The sequence below is a fragment of the Impatiens glandulifera genome, chromosome 1, assembly GCF_907164915.1.
Source record: "Impatiens glandulifera chromosome 1, dImpGla2.1, whole genome shotgun sequence".
NCBI classification, from domain to species: domain Eukaryota; kingdom Viridiplantae; phylum Streptophyta; class Magnoliopsida; order Ericales; family Balsaminaceae; genus Impatiens; species Impatiens glandulifera.
The window spans coordinates 20,593,792-20,613,201 of record NC_061862.1 but is presented as its reverse complement, the minus strand read 5'-3'; the positions used below and the strand labels follow the sequence as shown (position 1 = coordinate 20,613,201).

Here is a 19,410-nt window from a genome sequence, read left to right as displayed (position 1 = left end):
TTAGAAGAGGGGACCTTGGTCCAGCACTTTTCCCATCTTCAAGCATTTCCTGAATAGCACTAATCCACTGAATAGCTGATCGTTCCTGATGGTCCCTTACCCATATATATCTTCCCCTATAGTCCTATTTCAACAGGTCACCTAGACCACCTTGTTCAATGGCTTAGTACTATTCATGAAATGTTTGAACAGGATTCGGACATCGTCTTCAGAGAAACCAAGAATTCGCTAATCAAACAAAATGTTAATATCGAAATCCAAATTAAAAAACAAATTTATGAGACTATGCTGCGTCTTCTTACATTTATGTTGCAGTCAAGATGGATGATGTTGTACCAAGAAAAGCTACATGTGTGTTTCATTGTCATTACAATCAACTTAATCTGCCAGTCATAAGAGATGTTCCTCTTCATGCGAAATATGTACGTAGAATATTCTAGCAGAGGAGGTACAACGACAATCCTAAAATGAAGGAGAATATAAATAAAGTAAAATATAATCAATACACAATAAAAATTAGCTAGCCTACTTGTATTCAGCCAAGAAAATAACACAAATCTGTCCTGTCTAGTCTGGAGGCACTGCTCCATCAGGTACCCTAAAGAATAAAGAGTTTATTTCCATATGTATACATGGATGCACTCTAACAATTTGAAATAATTTAATTCTTAAGGTCAAACTTCTTGGTCGTTGGGCTATTCTTGAATGGGGCTGGTCCCGAGATCTGAAAGCTTTTGTGTTTGTTTTCTTGACTGAATACAAGTACGCTAGCTTATTTTTATTGTGTATTGATTATATTTTACTTTATTTATATTCTCCTTCATTTTAGGATTGTCGTTGTACCTCTTCTGCTGGAATATTCTACGTACATATTTCGCATGAAGAGGAACATCTCTTATGACTGGCAAATTAAGTTGATTGTAATCACAATGAAACACACATGTAACTTTTCTTAGTACAACATCATCCATCTTGACTGCAACATAAATGTAAGAAGACGCATAGTCTCATCAATTTGTTTTTTAATTTGGATTTCGATACTAACATTTTGTTTGATTAGCGAATTCTTGGTTTCTCTGAAAACGATGCCCGAATCCTGTTCAAGCATTTCCTGAATAGCACTAAGCCATTGAACAAGGTGGTGTAGGAGGCCTGTTGAAATAGGACTATAGGGGAAGATATATATGGGCAAGGGACCATCAGGAACGATCAGTTGTTCAATGGATTAGTGCTATTCAGGAAATGCTTGAAGATGGGATAAGTGCTGGACCAAGGTCCGCTCTTCTAATGCGTCCTAAAAAGGAAATTGCCTATACTGATAGGTATCGCCATGACCGTTTTCCCTAGTATATTTTTCATTCACTGAGTTGAGCTTGTGTATGCTCTTATTTGACATGTTGCTGTCTGTTTTGCATGATACTTATTTATGCTCTTATTTTGCATCATGCAAAAGTATCATGCAAAAATATCATGCAAAACAGACAGTAACATGTCAAATAAGAGCATACACAAGCTCAGCTCAGTGAATGAAAAATATACTAGGGAAAACGGTCATGGCGATACCTATCAGTATAGGCAATTTCCTTTTTAGGACGCATTAGAAGAGCGGACCTTGGTCCAGCACTTTTCCCATCTTCAAGCATTTCCTGAATAGCCCTAAGTCATTGAACAACTGATCGTTCCTGATGGTCCCTTGCCCATTTATATGTTTCCCTATAGTCATATTTCAACATGCCACCTAGACCACCTTGTTGTCAGCCGTACTTCAGCAGGATTCGAGCATCGTCTTCAGAGAAACCAAGAATTCGCTAATCAAACGAAATGTTAGTATCGAAATCCAACATTTTTAACACAAATCAATTGTAACACACAATATCTCAAACATTTTTAACACAAATCAATTGTAACAAACCGGGATCAGAACCGAAACTCATCATACCTCTTTATGTTTGCTCCATGTTTCTTCCACCAATTTCTTTGCATATTCAGGATCGTCGCACACCAAGACATTATCAAAGAGGGTTCCCGATTTCACCTGGTCAAGCAGGAAAGTACTTAAAAGTCTAGAACTCAATTATAAAAAGGAAAACATAGAGATCTCATCACTTGTTAGCGTCTAATCGAGTTTGAATAAAAAATCACTTTACCAACCAAAGAATTGCCCATCGACCGACTAATTTTTTGTAACAAAATGTTATAGAAAATAGATTAACCGCAAAATGCCCATTATTTAGAATAACTAACTCCCTTTTATGGGTGGTTGAGAGAAAACTCCATTGCTACTAAACAACTCGGGTTTTCCTTAAACCAATCATTTACCCATCTTTACATTTTAATTTGCACATAAGTTCCTTTTACATTACAAATACACTCAATTCTTTGTCACATCATTCAAATCATCGAATAAAACACTAAAATATCAATTATTTAGAAGAAAGAAAAGGACATAATAGGAAACACTTTCTGAAATTGGATCTTAATCTGGATTAGGACGAGAGAACGTCGATATATCTCCTTAGAAAAACTTTAACTTAATTAAATATGTATTCATAAATTTGTCGTAAAAACCCAGATCCAACCTAAGAAAATGTTTCCAAATTGGTCCATATCCCTAGCTAGTGTCTAACTTTATTTTCAAGAACCTACATACATAATAACAAAGTAATTTTTAAAATAAAATGGTTATTCAAATAACCCACCAGCAATAACTTGCCACATTACAAAACACAAAAACAAAAAGGTTTTATTTTATTTTTTTTGTTAGGGGTGGGATGTTAAGACTGACCCAATATGTATTTGCCACTTGTACCAATGACACTTGAAAACAAAAGGATTTATTAGGTCATTAAAGTGTGAAAGAGACTTGAACCATATTCCCTAAGCCTATATTTGCTCTTGAAGTTGAGTGCAAATACTAGACATCTTACCTAGCAATAAATTGTATTCATCTTTTAACATAGACAACGACGGAGACATAACAACAAACACAGGATCATTAAGTAATTCACGAAGCTGGAAAGAAAGACTAACCACCCTTGGATTATTTCCACATGATTCTGAGATCGATTGAAGCAATTTTGTGTTGTTGTTATGTGTAGGAGGGACTAGAAAAGGATGTTTAAGAATCTGTGGTATTATCCACCTGTCATTTCTGTCCCATGCCAAACATGTCTTCATAATGTCGAGAAGCCATGGATTCGAAACAGATTCGAATATGATTTTGTGGTTTGGATCTGTTATAACTTTGAACTTGGCCCAGAATGTCTTTGATTCTGAAAATGGGGTTCTTCCATACACCATTTGGTAAAGGATGCAACCAAGTGACCAGATGTCTGATGGACGCCCACACTTTATTATGTTTCCCTTTGCATCTGTCTCATTGCACACTTTATTGACATGTAACTTAATGTACCCATCTGTATCACATAATAATTACAACATTTATCAAACTCCCATATCAACATTTCTTAATAATTTAGCCAAAAACCATCTCAAAATTACCAATTAAAGAAAAATTACACTATAATTCATATACCAAAATTGCTGCCACTAAAGACACTAACAAGTTGCATTCTACTCATAGTGTGGATACAAAAGAAATAGGGAATCAAAATTAAGAACAAACCTGTGAATCCCGTTGAATGTTTGTTGTATCGCTCATGATAGCTTTAGAAATACCAAAGTCAATTAGTTTCAGTGAACCTTTAACAAGAAGAAAATTAGCTGGCTTTAAGTCTGAATGTACAATACGTTCTTCGTGTATTGTGTTGACAGCTTGCAGTATTTGCTACAATGTTAAAAATTGTGTATATCAGATTTCCTTAAGGATGATAATAAATTGATTAGACCAGGAAAAACTAGTTAGATGTTTGGGGAAAAAATACAATGAGGATAAAGATGATATGAAAAAGGGGAATTTGTATCTTATTTTTCATTCTGTCTTTTTAGTTCCTCCTTTTCTGTGAGAAATGATGGCTCTCGCATTCATAATTCTTTTTAATGCAAAGTTGAACAATATGCTTTATGAATAATATCAAAATGATGCTAACTATCCTTGTATTGTCTATGAATAACAATCATGAATTATTTCCTTGGTTCATGTTTCACACAATAATAATCTAATAATATAAAGACAGAAGGAAATTCAGCAAAATATTAAAGAAAATTGTGTGAGTTTTAAATAATGAAAGTGAACCAAATTACTAAGTGGTCCTTTTAAGAAAAGCAAAAGGTTAACTTTAATTATTTTGGTTATAAGAAATTGGTCCAATAAACAAATTCATTGTGGACAACATTCAGATACTTGGTATATACCATTGTTTGTATTATTTGAAATCAATTTCATGAATACAAACTTTGACATTTAAGAAAAGAAAAATCAGTCAAAGAACACTACCTGCCATAATTCAATTCAATTCCAACATGGCTCAACTTAGGGAAAACATAGAGATCTGGGTCATCCTTGAAATCTGTCAAGAACAGCAGGCATAAATTACATTTAAGGAATAAAGCTAAAATTATATGTAGCTCAAAAGAGGATGAAAAGAACCTGGGTTGTCAATCAAGGGTGCCTTCCATTTTCCCTTGTAGTTAGGATTCTTAATTTTCTGCAAATAAGAAGTCATAATCATTTTATCAAATTTGCAAGGATTTGGTACGGAAATACTTCTTCTGATAAAAGAAATTCCACAAACCTTCTGCTCCCAGGGACCCTTCTACTCAGGGTTAGCAATAGTTGGGGTTGTCCACTCACCATCTTCTTCATCATCCCAATCGGCTGAATTTGGAAACCAAACTCAATTAGTTACTAGTTTAATTGAAAGAAACACACAAAGGAGTAGGATGCATACCTTTACTGCGTCTTGGTCTGCGATCTCCTTTGGTATATCATCATAACCCTGTCAATGTAAGCAAAATAATAATCTCAATTCCAAAACTTGTACCGTTAGGAACTACTAATGCTAGCATTGGATACTAGAAATGCTATCTACATCTGGTTTAACATCTTCTGGATCAGGAATGAACTCCTTGTCATCCCAATCCTCAGGCTGTCATCAATGAGCAGACATTTTATTATCAATAATACAGGAAAAATTAAAACAATTTAATCCTCAACAAACCTTCTTTGCTTCAGGATCCTTAATTTGCTTTGCTGGGAGAAGGTCCCAATCAGAGTACAAGCTTCCGGATTGGTCTGCGATCTCCTTTGGTATATCATCATAACCCTGTCAATGTAAGCAAAATAATAATCTCAATTCCAAAACTTGTACCATTAGGAACTACTAATGCTAGCATTGGATACTAGAAATGCTATCTACATCTGGTTTAACATCTTCTGTATTATAGAATGGGTGATACTAAAAAGAAAATGTAATACTTTAATAACATGAATTGGCAATAGAATTGACACTAAAGTGTCACATTTTTAGAAAATAAATAAATGAACCAATTCAAAACATAACATAATAAGAACAACGTTACCTAAAAAAATTGTTTTGGATAAGATATGATTCTAAATATTAAAATTATACAAATTCCTAAAAGTAATTATTAAAATCTAATTGATTCCCAAAGAGCTCCTTAAATGGTATAAATGTGGTAAATCAATCAATCAATCACCTGTATATGGTACATACATTCTCTCTTACCATTACCAATTCAAGTAATGGAAGATCCTCCTTCCTGCTTTGCCATTACAACTGCAAGCTGCAGCTGCTGTTTCAGCTTACACATTTTCACAGGATTCTTAAACAACTTTATTTGCGGCTTTTCATCCGGAGGCAAAACAACGAAAGCAATACTAAACGATTCTCCTTTCTCGAAAGCACATTGCCATTCATTAACCGAAACCGTAAACCAATTCTTCCACTTAGACCTAGTCGCTTTAACTTCAATATACTCTTTGGAGCTACTTCCCTCTTCTCCTAAAACAATATCATAAGGCAATCCAGTCTCTTCCTCCTTATTTACCCATGTCACTGTTCTTCCACCCGATCGCATCACAAAGTGGTTAAACGCCTCAGATTCTCCTAACCGACCCGTTTCCCATGTTTGGGGCGTAGTGGTAGGAAGGTTAAGAATCAATGGACCCCCGAATTCATTTCGATTAATTCGTGTCTCTGCATTAGTACGATCACCAGTAGATGGAACTATCAAGACTCAATCCTCTGAACTTTTATGAGATTCGGGCAGATTAATATCAGCAGGCAGAGGATAAGGCTTTTCTACTTCTTCGGGAACAACATCGTTTTCTGATTTGTCGGAAACCCCGACTCCCCTGCTCTTTCTGCTGGTTGAGATTGGAACGCTGGAGAAACCCGGGGCAGTGTTCCAGTCAACCGGGGGCCAGATTGAGTTGATACCGGGTTTCTTTTTCTTTTTTGCAGTAAGTTCATCCATGGCGGTTGAGACCTCTTTGTTTTTTGGCATTGATAATGGCGTGTGGTTGTTGTCAGAGAGAGACCATACTGATTCTTCGTCGGGAAGTTTTGACACCTGTTTTGAAACGAAAGATTCGATTTTTCGTTCGGTGTATCCAGAATTAACCAATGTCATGATCAAAAGAAGAAAATTGGCTAAGTTTGTGCCTTCTTGAGAGTCGTCAGTAAAAACGCGAGCAAGTTCCTTGAATAAAGAACAAAAAGTGGCTTCTTTGGTAGAATTACTGGAATAAAAGGAATTTTCCTACAAAAAAATTTTACAAAGAAGATGGTATTAAGAGAGAATACCCTAGCGTCAATTTACACGAGGTTATTTGAAAATAATCATTTGGTTATTCAATGGCCGGATTTTTAATAAAAATAACACAAGACGATAGGGAAAGGAAAAGGGACAGGTGTCAAATAAAAGGGGGGATAAGTATTGTGTTACCTCTAGAAGACAATCGCATGTATGTTTCTTCGATTCAATGTTGTGTCCTTTAATGACATTCTTGTAATGTAGTTTCTCGACGACAACAATTTGTAAATGACTTAACTTCTCAACTATTAATCCTTCAATTGGACATATTTGACACTGTCCAAACTATAGATGTATCGCTGAGCATAAGGAATCATCCATTTCACCAATGATGCCTTGAAGCTAGGATCTTCCAAACCAGAATATACTGCCTCTCGAGTTACAACCTGCAAAATAACGCACAAACTTAGAATTTCCTTCACATTATTCAAGATGAAATTGATCAATCTTTTCATTCTTAAGATTCTTGTGTTTGTGTGTGTGACAGAGGGAGAGAAAGAGAGAGTTCACCTCGGAAAGAGCTGGGATTCCTAAGGCCTGAAGCAGAGGAGACAGTTTATTCTTGAGCAGAGTTTCTTCATCGTTGCCGTCATGTGCACCAAAGTATAAGAAGTAAATATTCTCTAAATTCTTAAACTCTTTCTTCAGTTTTTCATCATCACACCAACAGACAATGCCAAAGGATGAGTGAAGTGAAACCCATTTATCTAGCACAGTGGGTAGAACTGAACATTCGGGTTTGGCTAGACACTCTTTCAGATATTGAATATCACCCAAGGTCAATTCTCCACTATTAAGTCCTTCAGCCCAGTTCAAAAAGATTTGGAAAACCTGAAAAGGTTTCCAAAAGTAAGTGAGTTAAATAAAATAAAAACTGAGTTAGACAATAAGCACTTAAACCGCGCAACTTACAATATTAGCAGATTGTGATGGTAAAGCAACAGAAGTCAACTTCTGTAAAATTTGAAAGTAGTCATGGAAATTAGGAATCGTATTTACTCCACAATCCTTCACAAAAAAGGTATAAAGGCTTGGATAGATATTATGCAGAATCTTGCAGAGAGAATTATCGGTAAATCCCATGTCAAGGCTTCTATTTATCTCCTTCATTTGGTTCACAGAACCTGTTGAGTCTTCCCAATAAACTTCTGTCGCAGACAAAAGGAGGCCAGGAACAATATCATGTATACTAGAATAACCGGAATATGGGACAAAAATGAAAGGCAGTGACTTCAATTCATCAAGAATCTGGTGCCTTGATGAAGTAGACATTTCGCTCCAAATGAAGGAGTAAAAATTTGACATCTGTGCTATGCTGACAACAACAACAAAAAAGAAACAAACAAGTGATATTTCACATGAAACTTGCACATAATAGTCAAAGATGCTTGCACAAAAGTCGTAAAGGTGTAAGTATAGTTGGAAGTTCATGATTCTCCATGAAAAAAACGTGAACGGATTTGAGAAAAGTATTTCCCTTTTCTGTCAAACTATTGTATGTATAGCTTTATTATATGTGTAACTATGCATCTATTTTACCTTCACTGAAGAAGAATAAAATGAAAAAGATCAAAGTATATGTCAAAGAGTAGAACAAAAACATACCTAGCATTAAATGAGGTATTGGATTTCCTCCAGGCTCGAACAACTTCCAAGATGTCTTGAAGATCAACTTTAGTTTTCAATCCAATATCAAGCAAAACCTTTTCACTTTTCACCTATTCCAACAAAAGAGTCAAAAGTGAATAAAAAGAAATCAAAACATTAATAGTTTGATGGCCAACTCCAAATGGAACAAAATAACTCTGGATGTAGAAAATTCACTTTGGGATAGGAAACTAGGCAAAAAGCTACTTTATACGGGACAATAGGAGCATTGATCATAGTTCAACAATGACAAGACATAATATACCACTAACTAGGGTATTAACTATTAACATGAGAATGATAACGAAAAAGTAAGTTATGAAACAGTCCTAATCTACAACAAGAATGATAATGATTTTAATTAGTAATTTGCTAGCACGACTATATAGCTAAGGAAATGGACATGAACCTTTGGAACTGCATATGGAGCAAAGGCACCTAGAATGGAGCGTACTGCATCACAGTCACAAAATATGTCTTTTGCATAATGAAGCTCATTGTCCAGACTTGATACCAACCATTTAGTCCCACAAAGGCTACGTAAGAAAGAAGAATTGAACATTTTCTTCTTGTCACTGGAATCACTCATCATGCAATAACCCATTGTTTTATCACCAAGACACTGATCCCAAAGAATATCAAGTGACTCAAGCAAGAATTGACATCTAATTCTATCACCATTTGATGACAAATAAGACAACAACTGCACCAATTCTGGTGATTCCCAATCTTTAATAATTGTTCTATCAGATATCAAATTATGTTCCCCTATGAGATCTGTCAGGACATGGGGAGGTATATCACCAATGCGTTTCTCAACTGAAACCACCTGGAAGAAGTCGGAAACACCCAATTTTTTAAAGAATTCCCGCCACTTCATCATTCCATCGGGTAATAAAACAGTTACAGGATGATTCAGGTAGGCAACATCAACCTCGTGCCAATTCAAAACTATGCCTTCAATTAAGATATTCAAGTCAATGTGATTCCCAAATTCTTTACCGAAGTGAAGTGGCACTTCTGTAGGGCGTTTGTAGCCATAATTCGTTGAAATGAGGGCTTTGTTGTATAAAACAGAAGTAATTTCACTGTCCTCAGCTAGACAGTTGGGGCAACTTGATTGCAGATGGAACATCAAAAAGGCAAGGCGTTCTATCATCAAACCTGTACTTAATTTAGAAACGTTATCAACAGAAATTGTTGGCAAGACATGTAGCTTCACAATATCATGTGCTGACAACCGTTGGGCACCAAGTTTTTGAAGCATTCTAGTCACATTATCCAAGACAGATGTTTCCAAACAAGAAGAATCAATACTAGCAGCAGTAGAAAAAAGTGCAGGGCTCACTGTCCGAAGTTTAGAATACAGTAGTGAAAAAGTTGCTGAAACATCCTCATTTTCTGATCCAGGATGTAAGACATCAGAATGTATCCAAATTGTACCTTCATCCATGCAGCTATAGGTCCCATCTGAAAGAGGAATCAAGGGCATTCCTTTTAGGTTGCTTATAAGATCTAAAGCTGTCATCTGGTTTTCAGAATTTTGACTAGTACTGAACACCATCATATAGAGGGAACTAAGCAAAGAAGATAACCAGACTAGCCCCATAGATGAGATGCCACTCTTTGAGTAGCACAAAGAAGATATAATCTTGAGTAAGACTTTGGGTCCATAGTCCTCAATCCCCAGACATCTTGCTAATGAATCTGACAACTTTATATTTTTATCCAGGAATCCAAGACCAAGGTGCTCATGAAGCAACCTATTGGGTAAAAGATGACAGGCTTGTTCGTTCCAATTTCTTATAACTTTGCATGGAGGAAACCAGTCATCACTATTACCTTCCAGAAGTAAACAGTTTGATGAACGTAACTTGGATATAATTAGCCTTGGAAGGCTTGAAAAGAAACCTTGAACATCGCCTGGAAGAGGAACAAAACTCATAAAGGCAGTAACAGCCTCCCCTAAATTCTGACGATAACATGGCAAGGAACAAAAAGAATTCTCTGCCTTAAAAAATAAATCAGGGAAGTTTGATCGCAACCATTGATTCCAGGGACTATTCCCATCAACTTCTTCTCTTGCGAGGGGAGGGTGAAATCTCCCTGTATAATGAATTTTAGACCATATTGTCGCAAGGGAAGAAAAGCAAACACAGGCTGCTGATCCAGACAGGGGATGTATGTTCCAACATCTGATTCATGCAGTGTAAACGCTATTGAGATTTCTGTTGTTAGAACATCAGGGCGAATATTCATAGGTTGCAATTTTTGAGATGCAACGAACCAAGTCATTTTGTCTTTGCCTAGACAAACATTTACAAGACCCTGCCCAACAATTTCTTTCCTCATCACGGTTAAGGAATCATCAAGAAAGTTTCTAAATCGGATACATTTAAGACGGTGAAGAAAAAGCAACAAGGATGGATGAAGATCAGAAAACATAGATTTGATGTTGTTCATGGAAGAAGATCCAGATGTTATTGATTTGAAGGGAAGCACAATGCAAGTTTTCCAGTAATTGTTGTCCATTTCATCAGTGTCACAGAAGGCCATTCTCTTAAATAAGTTAACATCACAAGGAGGTATAACAGTAGGTAGAACATAGCCAATCTGCCCCTCACTTATATCAAACTTGATATGAAACCCGTTAGAATGTATTTCTGGGGCATCAGTAATCTGCAATAAAAGCAACAATAGTCACATGAAAATAGTACGAACAGCTCATGTATGAATCAAGTAATACAGTCTCTCAAATGAAAGGCGTGCATAAAACTTCTTATGACTCCAAACAATTTCTTGAGTCAGGAAAACTATTTAGCATATATTCTAGAGGCCCAGAAATGTTAGCCATAATAGAGTACAGAGGTCTTTCTGAGAGCAGATCCCATAAGGTGGCTTTATGGAGTAAATGGTGAAGCATGCAGAGATATAGCAGAGAAGAATTCTTGTCAACCCAGTAAAATAAAAGCAATGAACTATTCTCTCAAACTCTTAAAAATAAACATACCCGAAAGACAGATTTGAATCCAATGCCTTTCTTCCCAATATATCCAGCATTTGAGCCCTTTTTCGTTGAATTGCCAACATCACAAAGAGCTCTAATATTTTCAGCAGAAAATCCCTTCTCATTGTTCATAATGACGATGCCCTTTTCCTGTAGAATAACTGTCAAAGTTGGTTCCACATTTTCTGGGTAGGCGTTGTCATCCGCATTTTGAACCTGAAGAAAATGCATTAGAGCACAATTGCAGATGCGTAAAAATATGAAACTATATTAAAAGATATATATTAGCAGTTTCTCCATAACCTGCAACCAAACATTTCTAGGGCAATAATGAATGAAAATGGTTTTCACCCTCATCTACTATGCAAAAGATAGTTAAAAAATGGTTATCAATTAATCTATTACTTGGAAATATAGATACATGCAGTATCCTTACTAGCCGCTTTTCATGTATTTTTCTCTTCCTGCAACATTGCACGAAGTAGTTATCGACTTTCCACACATTTTGATGTAAATGCTGCAAAATCATTTTGGGACAGCTTGGGAACATGACAAAAACATATCATTTTCAAGCATGAGGACAAAATTGGAAACTAAATGTGACAAGAAAAGGATGGAAGAACTATATGTTCTGATCTCTTTTTCCAGGTAGGATGAATAGTGTCTCTATTATGGACACACATAAAATTCAATCAATATGACAATATCATCTAACACGACAGTATACAAATCACAAAGAAATATATAAGCTCGGTAAGAGTTCAAGAAACATGCTAGATATTGTAAAAAAAAAGATCAAATACTAAACTTACAAGCTCAAGCAGAAAATGTGAATCCTGAGAGTACAATTCCTGTGAAAGGCAATGCAGTGCTCTGCCTATACGAGCATGTTGCTTCTTCAACATGCAACTCTCCTTGTCAGAGAGACTTGGATCCAACCCAAATTCTTCTCGGCGTATAGACTCAACAAAACCAACTGCCCCATTTTCATTTCCGACCTCATTTACTTGTTGATTAACCTGACGAGGACAGTCTTCAGAAGTCTCCTTGTAATTCACCTTGTCTTCAACCTCATTTTGTTCTAGGTTATGCTTATCTGAATCAAGTGGAGAAGTAGGATTCATGACTGTCTCAGAACCAGCCAAGCGAGTAGTTACAGAAGAACAAAACACATGGTAATCATCAATCCACTCTACTATACCCAAAGAAAGTCCTATATCATGAAGCATTACTCTCTGCCCTATTTGCCTACATTCACACAATAAGGAATTTCTATAAGAATCTTTGGCAATAGACTGCAGTCCATGGAGCAATACTTCTGCAGCAAAGTTACGGAACTCTGTAGGTAGATAACCTAGACAGTTGATGACAAAACTTGATGCAATGTTAATGGATTTGGTATCGTCGTTTTTGCTCTTATGTACACTCTGCAAATCAAGGGCAGGCATTCCTTGCCCAAACGAGGAATATCCTTGCATGAGAAAAGAGGGATCATCATTCACTGCATACTCCGTATGGTTCTTCATAAGTACTTCAAATGCTTCACGTGCATGGGATTCGAGAAGAAACAAAGGAATGTGACCTTCACCTCCATATATTGCAAACAAAGACAGCAATGAAACAGCAGTTTTGTAAGCAGACCCCTCAAGAAGAGATTTTAAGAACGAATCTAAGGTGGCTGCCGGATCAATTCGAATTACTTTTCCATCCTTAGTAACCAAAAACATAAGCTCCTTGCTATTGACTTCATTCAACACCCATTCCAAGAGATGACCAAGTGAGGGAGCATACATCATATCCCAGTGTGTCCATAAAGCCAGATCCAGCAACATTGGTGACTTTAGTATCACTTTCGTTACATCTTTTGTAGTAAGACGACCAAATACTTCAGCTTCATGGTCTATACTGGTATCCAATCCGGATTTCTGTAAATCTTCCTCATTTGTAGAGACCTTATGGCAATCTCCTAACAAACAAGCAGAAAATAGAACAGATGATGAATTGCGGTTACCACTGTTCCCTTTCCCACTATCAGAAGATTCATTGAAGTCACCTTTAATAGTTAAACTCACTGAAGGAAACTGCCTCCGAAGCAGCACAGAGACCATCTCATTGGTAATTTTCTCGTTTCCAAAATTATTTGTAGCTTGTGACAATAACAGAGACAGTTGACTCTCAAGCACACTAACCTCCAAATGATTGACACATATATCTTGAGTAAAGAGTTTCTGTAACACATTAGGTAGAAGAGATAAATTCTTCTCTATAAACATGAAGAAATCCTGGTAACCAAGTATTGCAAAATTCTGAACAGAGAACTGCTTCATCAGCCACAATTTACAATTGCACAGTTCCTTCAATAGATTCAAAAATGAAGTGGTACTTCTTATGGCACCATTATGAAGCTGAAAGTATTCTAAAACTTTTTTTGATAGGTCTTTCACTGAGATACCTGAAGTACATATATTGCATCATAGTTAGCTATAATGCTGTATATTACTTAATGGTATCCAAGGGGGCAAGAAGTACATATAATGCATCATAGTATTAAAATGAATCTTTCATGGAGATAGCAGTGTTTGACTTAATTTTCCAACAATAATAGTCTAATGTCTAATACTTTAAACTAAAATCTTAAAGAGAAGAAAAAAGGGAAGTAGTAGAAAACTCCACCAACTTCCCAGCTGGTTGAAAACTTTACAACAAACTAGTAGCAGATTCTAGCATGATTCTAAATTAAGGAACTGCTGGGAAGATACTTTAGTTTATTTATTAATAAGAAACAATACGGAAAATAATTACACACAGTTACAATAATGCAAATCAAGATATACTGCCCCCGAATCCAGTTCACTTTCACGTAAGTCTATGGGAATGAGATTACTGTCTTAACCAGTAAACAGGGTCTAGTCGCGTAACCTTTACCCCGTGCTTGAGGGAGGCTTCACATACAAATAGGAAAAAGGGCGTCAAAATGTTAATGAAAATGAAACAACTTCTAAGGCCAATCTAATATAGACCCGAGCAAGTAAAAGAATCACACACAATGTCAGGCTCAGAGCATTAAGAAATTGGCTGATCATGAGTACTTTAAAGCCTTGTGGAGGCAATAAAGCTTCTTTTTCATTCTCCTTCAAAAAAATTATTACCCAAAAAAAGCAGGAAACTGGACTACTGCTATGACCAGTCCTCATGAGTTCAGGTGGTCCATTATCCTATACAATGTTTAGTAATTCAGCTCAAAAACAATGTTTACAGTTTCTACAGGTTTGTTTTCTTAGGATATATTGCATTACGGGGCCGGCCCCTGAGTGATACTCATCATACGAGGATTAACACTATACATAGAATTCTAGGACTCTACAATTCTTCAGTAAACAAAAACTTACTGTGTTCATTCTCCACCATACTAGTGACCCTATCTTTTTCATCTGATTCGACCTCAATATTTTCATATTCTGTTGCAGAAGGCTCTTGAGCAACTTCTGATAGGTTAAGAGCTTGCAAAGTGTCATACATGCTATCCCACATGCCACTTCTGATAGATGCTACCTGCAACAAGTTTCCACCACATGCTTAGTGAAAACAATTTTTTAATGAGACAAGTTGTCTCAGACAACAATTTCAATAAAATGTTTCAGAAAACAAGTTACTCTTGAGTAAAACCTTCATCATTTAATAATTCAATTCTATCCTGAGACTATAATAATCTCCAACTGTACTTTTGCTTCATCAATAAGACATATGTTTATTAAAACAACCACACACGATGAGTAGACAGTTTTGTTAACCTTGATGAATCCCTGAAAATTCTAAACATTGATTTTCTTCCTTTCTTTAATAAGTACAACAATAATGAGCAAGTATCAGGGATATATAAACAGAAATCAACTTACAGCAACATTTAGTAACCCAACAAATGGATATGCTGACAATATCAACTTGACTTTCTTCCTTTCTTTATCAGACATATTACCCCATTTGGACATTTCTTTCAAAACCTACGAGGATAAAATATCAGATAAGAAAATCCTTCTATTGACAACAATCATATAGATCCTGAAGAGGAATGAGCACAACCTCTTAAGCATGAAAATATAAGTTTTAAATGAGAGGAAAGATGTCTCGGAAATATTTAATATAATTTTAAAAATCAAAGTATATGTACCCCAGTTACAGTATTGTCCGCACACGTCTGCTTCCACATTGTGACGAATGTCCTCAATGATTCACTAGAAAGCTCGATACCTTCTCCATCACAATTTATGAACTTCGTCATCCTATCATCAGCTATAAGAGCTTGACACTTCTGCATCTTGTGTGTTTGTTTGGCCTGTTAGTTTAAGCAATTTTTTTCTTTTCTTCTGTGATTTCTCATTAGTTTCATTTTGTTTATTTTTCCTGAAAGCGGGAGAAGCACTAGCATCCGTTTCATTACTCAACCCAAGCCGTGTCATCTCTTCAGCCGCTGATGGGTATGGACATCTACTTTGTCGGTCAGCGCTGCTTGCAATCGGTGATGACAATTTGATAGGAGTTTGTGCATTAGTAACAGTGTTGTCCTCATATTGTTCATAATCACTATCATCTTCCTCGGAACTGGATGAAATAAACCTTGTATGCTTCCCAGTGAAAATATCATTGGACAATGAAAAGGATTTGAGTCTCGCTTCTAAACGAGGATCAATCTGCTTTTTATTGGATGTAAAGAGGGGGCGTTTTCGGCCTTTCTGGTTTGCTTTCAGCTTTAATTCCTTCAAACTTTCCACAGATAGAGGGCGTTTTTGTGTTTCTGTGCTCGAAATGTCAACAGGTACAGGGCATTTATGTGTTTTCGTGCTCAAACTTTTCTCTAGTGAACCATTCTCAAATTTTATAGCTCTACGGATATGAACGATATACTTCCTGTGCACACAAATATCAGACAAACATTTAAAACCCTTTGCGAAAACCTTGGTTATATTAAGGCAATATCTTGGAGGTTACCTAGGACATACTGCATAATATCTTAATCATATGAGCTTACATGAAGTAGAATAATAAATACAGCACCTAATCAATTATGTAAAACAAATGTCTTCTAACAAACAATCCCAACAGAAGATCTTAAACATACCCCAAATTCTGCACACGAACTGTAAGCTTTTCTTTGCAAGATAATGATTTCTTCATGGCAATAAAATCCAAAAGTTCTTCAACCTTAATTTCTATACCTTCTTGAGTATCCAAAAACTCACCAAGGCAAGAAATTACTTCTTCATTAGTTATCTTTACTATCTCAGTCGTATTACAACTTGCAGAAAAGTAATGCATTACAAGTGGATGCCGTAGTAAAGGACCCAGTTTTAGTTCTTCAAAGTTTTGAACACCCTCATTCTTGCAAATAGACTGTTCCAAATCATACAAGAAAGTAATACCTTGGACTGCTACAAAGCAATGGATAAAATCATTGACCTAAACAAAAACCATCACAAGAGAAACTTATCAGACACTGTTATTTATACCCCTCTCGGTACTAGTGGCTAGACTAGACATATTGAACCATTGGCGTTTTCGAGTTTTTTCTGGTTGCGAGCTAGAATAGAGACTCGCACCTCTTTTATGGCAACTCGTTTGGCCAGCTTGAGGCCAATGCGGTTAGATCCTCTTATGATGAAGACATGGTGACCCTTGACTTGACTGAGACTTTCAATGGGTGGGACGGACAAAAAGAAGATGAGAGAGAAGGGAAGGAGAGAATGCGAAAGGGGTTAAGGTTTGTGGGAATGGGAGACGAGAAAGAGATAGGTCCGCTTATTTCTTTTCCATCTAACTTATTTTTTCTATGTGTCTCACACCACCTATGATCACTCATATATAATATAATATATATATATATATATATATATATATATTATAATATAATATATTATATTATATTTATATATAAAAAAATTATAAAAATTATAGGATGGGTTTATAAATTATAGGATGGGTTTAAGGAGATGAAATCTTTTGTATCAGGTTTCTATGTACCATTTTTTCTAGGTTAATTATTTGGTACATAAATCTGAAATATGGGACAAATGATTTCTTCCCAGACTTAAGCCTACCCTAGCTTATATGTGCGTCTGTTTCTTCGTTAACATTTGTTCACACATCAAGATTGGGAACGTGATATCACGAAGTCATCCCTAATTAGTCATTTATTTTCGAATATGAAAACATAACATTTTTTTGTTATACCGTTTAGATGGAAGAACTTTTTGAAAGATATTAGCCACATGAGAGATGGACAATCTCTCCCATATATTACCTCTCCTAAAACTTATTAGGAAATATATTAAGTTAAATTAGATATTATGTATATAAAGAGAATTCGACACAAATTTAAAGAAAAATTAATTATTTTAAATATTTAATTGTGTTATTTTTTTTATTGATAAATTTGTTAAGAAACAATTTTTCTTATCATTATCTCCTACTAATATAGATAAAATTATATTTTAAACCTAACTTAATTCATGAAATAAATTTATTTTCTAAATAGACCATGGATACTTAAATATTTTGAGGTCTAAAGGTGTGGAGGAATCCTTTGGGTTTTTAAATGAGCTTAAACTTTAAAGATATGCAAAAGCAATAAGCAGCGAGCATCCAATTTGCGGGCAGTAGAAAGGTGGCCAATTTTTAATTTTTAATATAAATTAATCAACAATTGATTATATTAATTCTTTCCAATCAAAAAGAAAAAAAAAAATTAGTTCAATTACTTAAATATATGCCTTCCTCCCTCAAATGACAACTTTATCGATTTAATTGGACAATGATATTATTTATTTACAGATTCTACTTTCAATAACAACAACGTTTTAAATTATATAAATGAATATCGTATTATTTTAAAAAAAAAAAAAATATATATATATATATATATATAGTAATGATATATATAACACCTTTATACAACATCTTCGTATATCATTAAATAAAAAATAATTGTGTCTTGTTTTTGTAATATTATCTAAAGATGGATTAAAAATTATATTTATTAATTCATTTCTCACTTACAAAGTATAATCTAATTCCAATCACTTTTTTAATTTAATGATGATTTTTATTGTAATGGTGAAATGATAAAATTTTAGTTTTTTTTAAACAAAGTTTATCCCAAATTAATTGATTGTGATTTTCTAAATTGATTGTAATTTAAATGGACTTAAGGACATTGATTAATTTAAATTAAGTTCATTTTATAAATTTTATCTAAAATAATTATTTCAATTTATCACATATTAAACTTAAACAAAAGTTGGTTTGATTTAACTGATTCCAAAAAGTTTATAATCTATATTTTATCCACACTTGCAATGATTATTTATAAATCTATCTATATTTGTTTGTCGCTTGCAATGATTGCGTATAAAATATTTTCTATTGTAGTTCACAATGATTATTTGTAAATCTTAATTTTATCGTTTAGTTGTCGTAGTCAATTACATGTATTAGTGTTACCCATCTTTCATAGAATTTGTGACGATTATGTCTCGTTCTAACTTGTAGCGTTTTTATTAAGAATTAAAATTTTAATTTCTTAAAAATGAGTCTTCACGTTTGAACTAATCTTTAATAAGTTATACTTTAGATTTGATTAAAAATTATCATTGTAAAATAATGATTATTACATAAATTATTTTAGTCTAAAATTAGTTTAGTTGTAAATTTTGAAAAATATTTTTTATTTAAGTTAATCTAAGATTTTAAATTTTGTAAACAACATTCTTTTCAATTTAACTATACAATTCAAGTGGATTAAATTAAATAGAAGAAGATGAATTTAAAGATTTAATGTTGTAACATAATTTATCTATATAACTAATAAAAGTTTGACCACTCATAACTTTTTTTTTTTAAATCTTAGTAAGATTTTAATGTCTAGTATAACAGTCATATTTAATATGTTTTTTATATTAAAAGTCAGTTTTTTACTTTTACACTATCATGTATTAAATGCAATATTCAAGGCATTTCTTAAATTT

At 34.6% G+C, this 19,410-nt stretch overlaps 1 protein-coding gene and 1 pseudogene across 1 annotated transcript; both read right to left on the bottom strand.

Moving 5' to 3' along the window:
• Positions 1-1,933: 1,933 nt before the first annotated feature.
• On the bottom strand, positions 1,934-4,756 carry LOC124920458 (serine/threonine-protein kinase MPS1-like). The gene is given in 7 exon segments (XM_047460953.1): positions 1,934-2,035; positions 3,031-3,392; positions 3,395-3,416; positions 3,626-3,787; positions 4,423-4,469; positions 4,550-4,607; positions 4,667-4,756. Coding segments are annotated over 7 exon segments (843 nt in total).
• An 871-nt stretch (positions 4,757-5,627) lies between these two features.
• LOC124920439 lies at positions 5,628-18,343 on the bottom strand (annotated as a pseudogene).
• Positions 18,344-19,410: the final 1,067 nt, after the last annotated feature.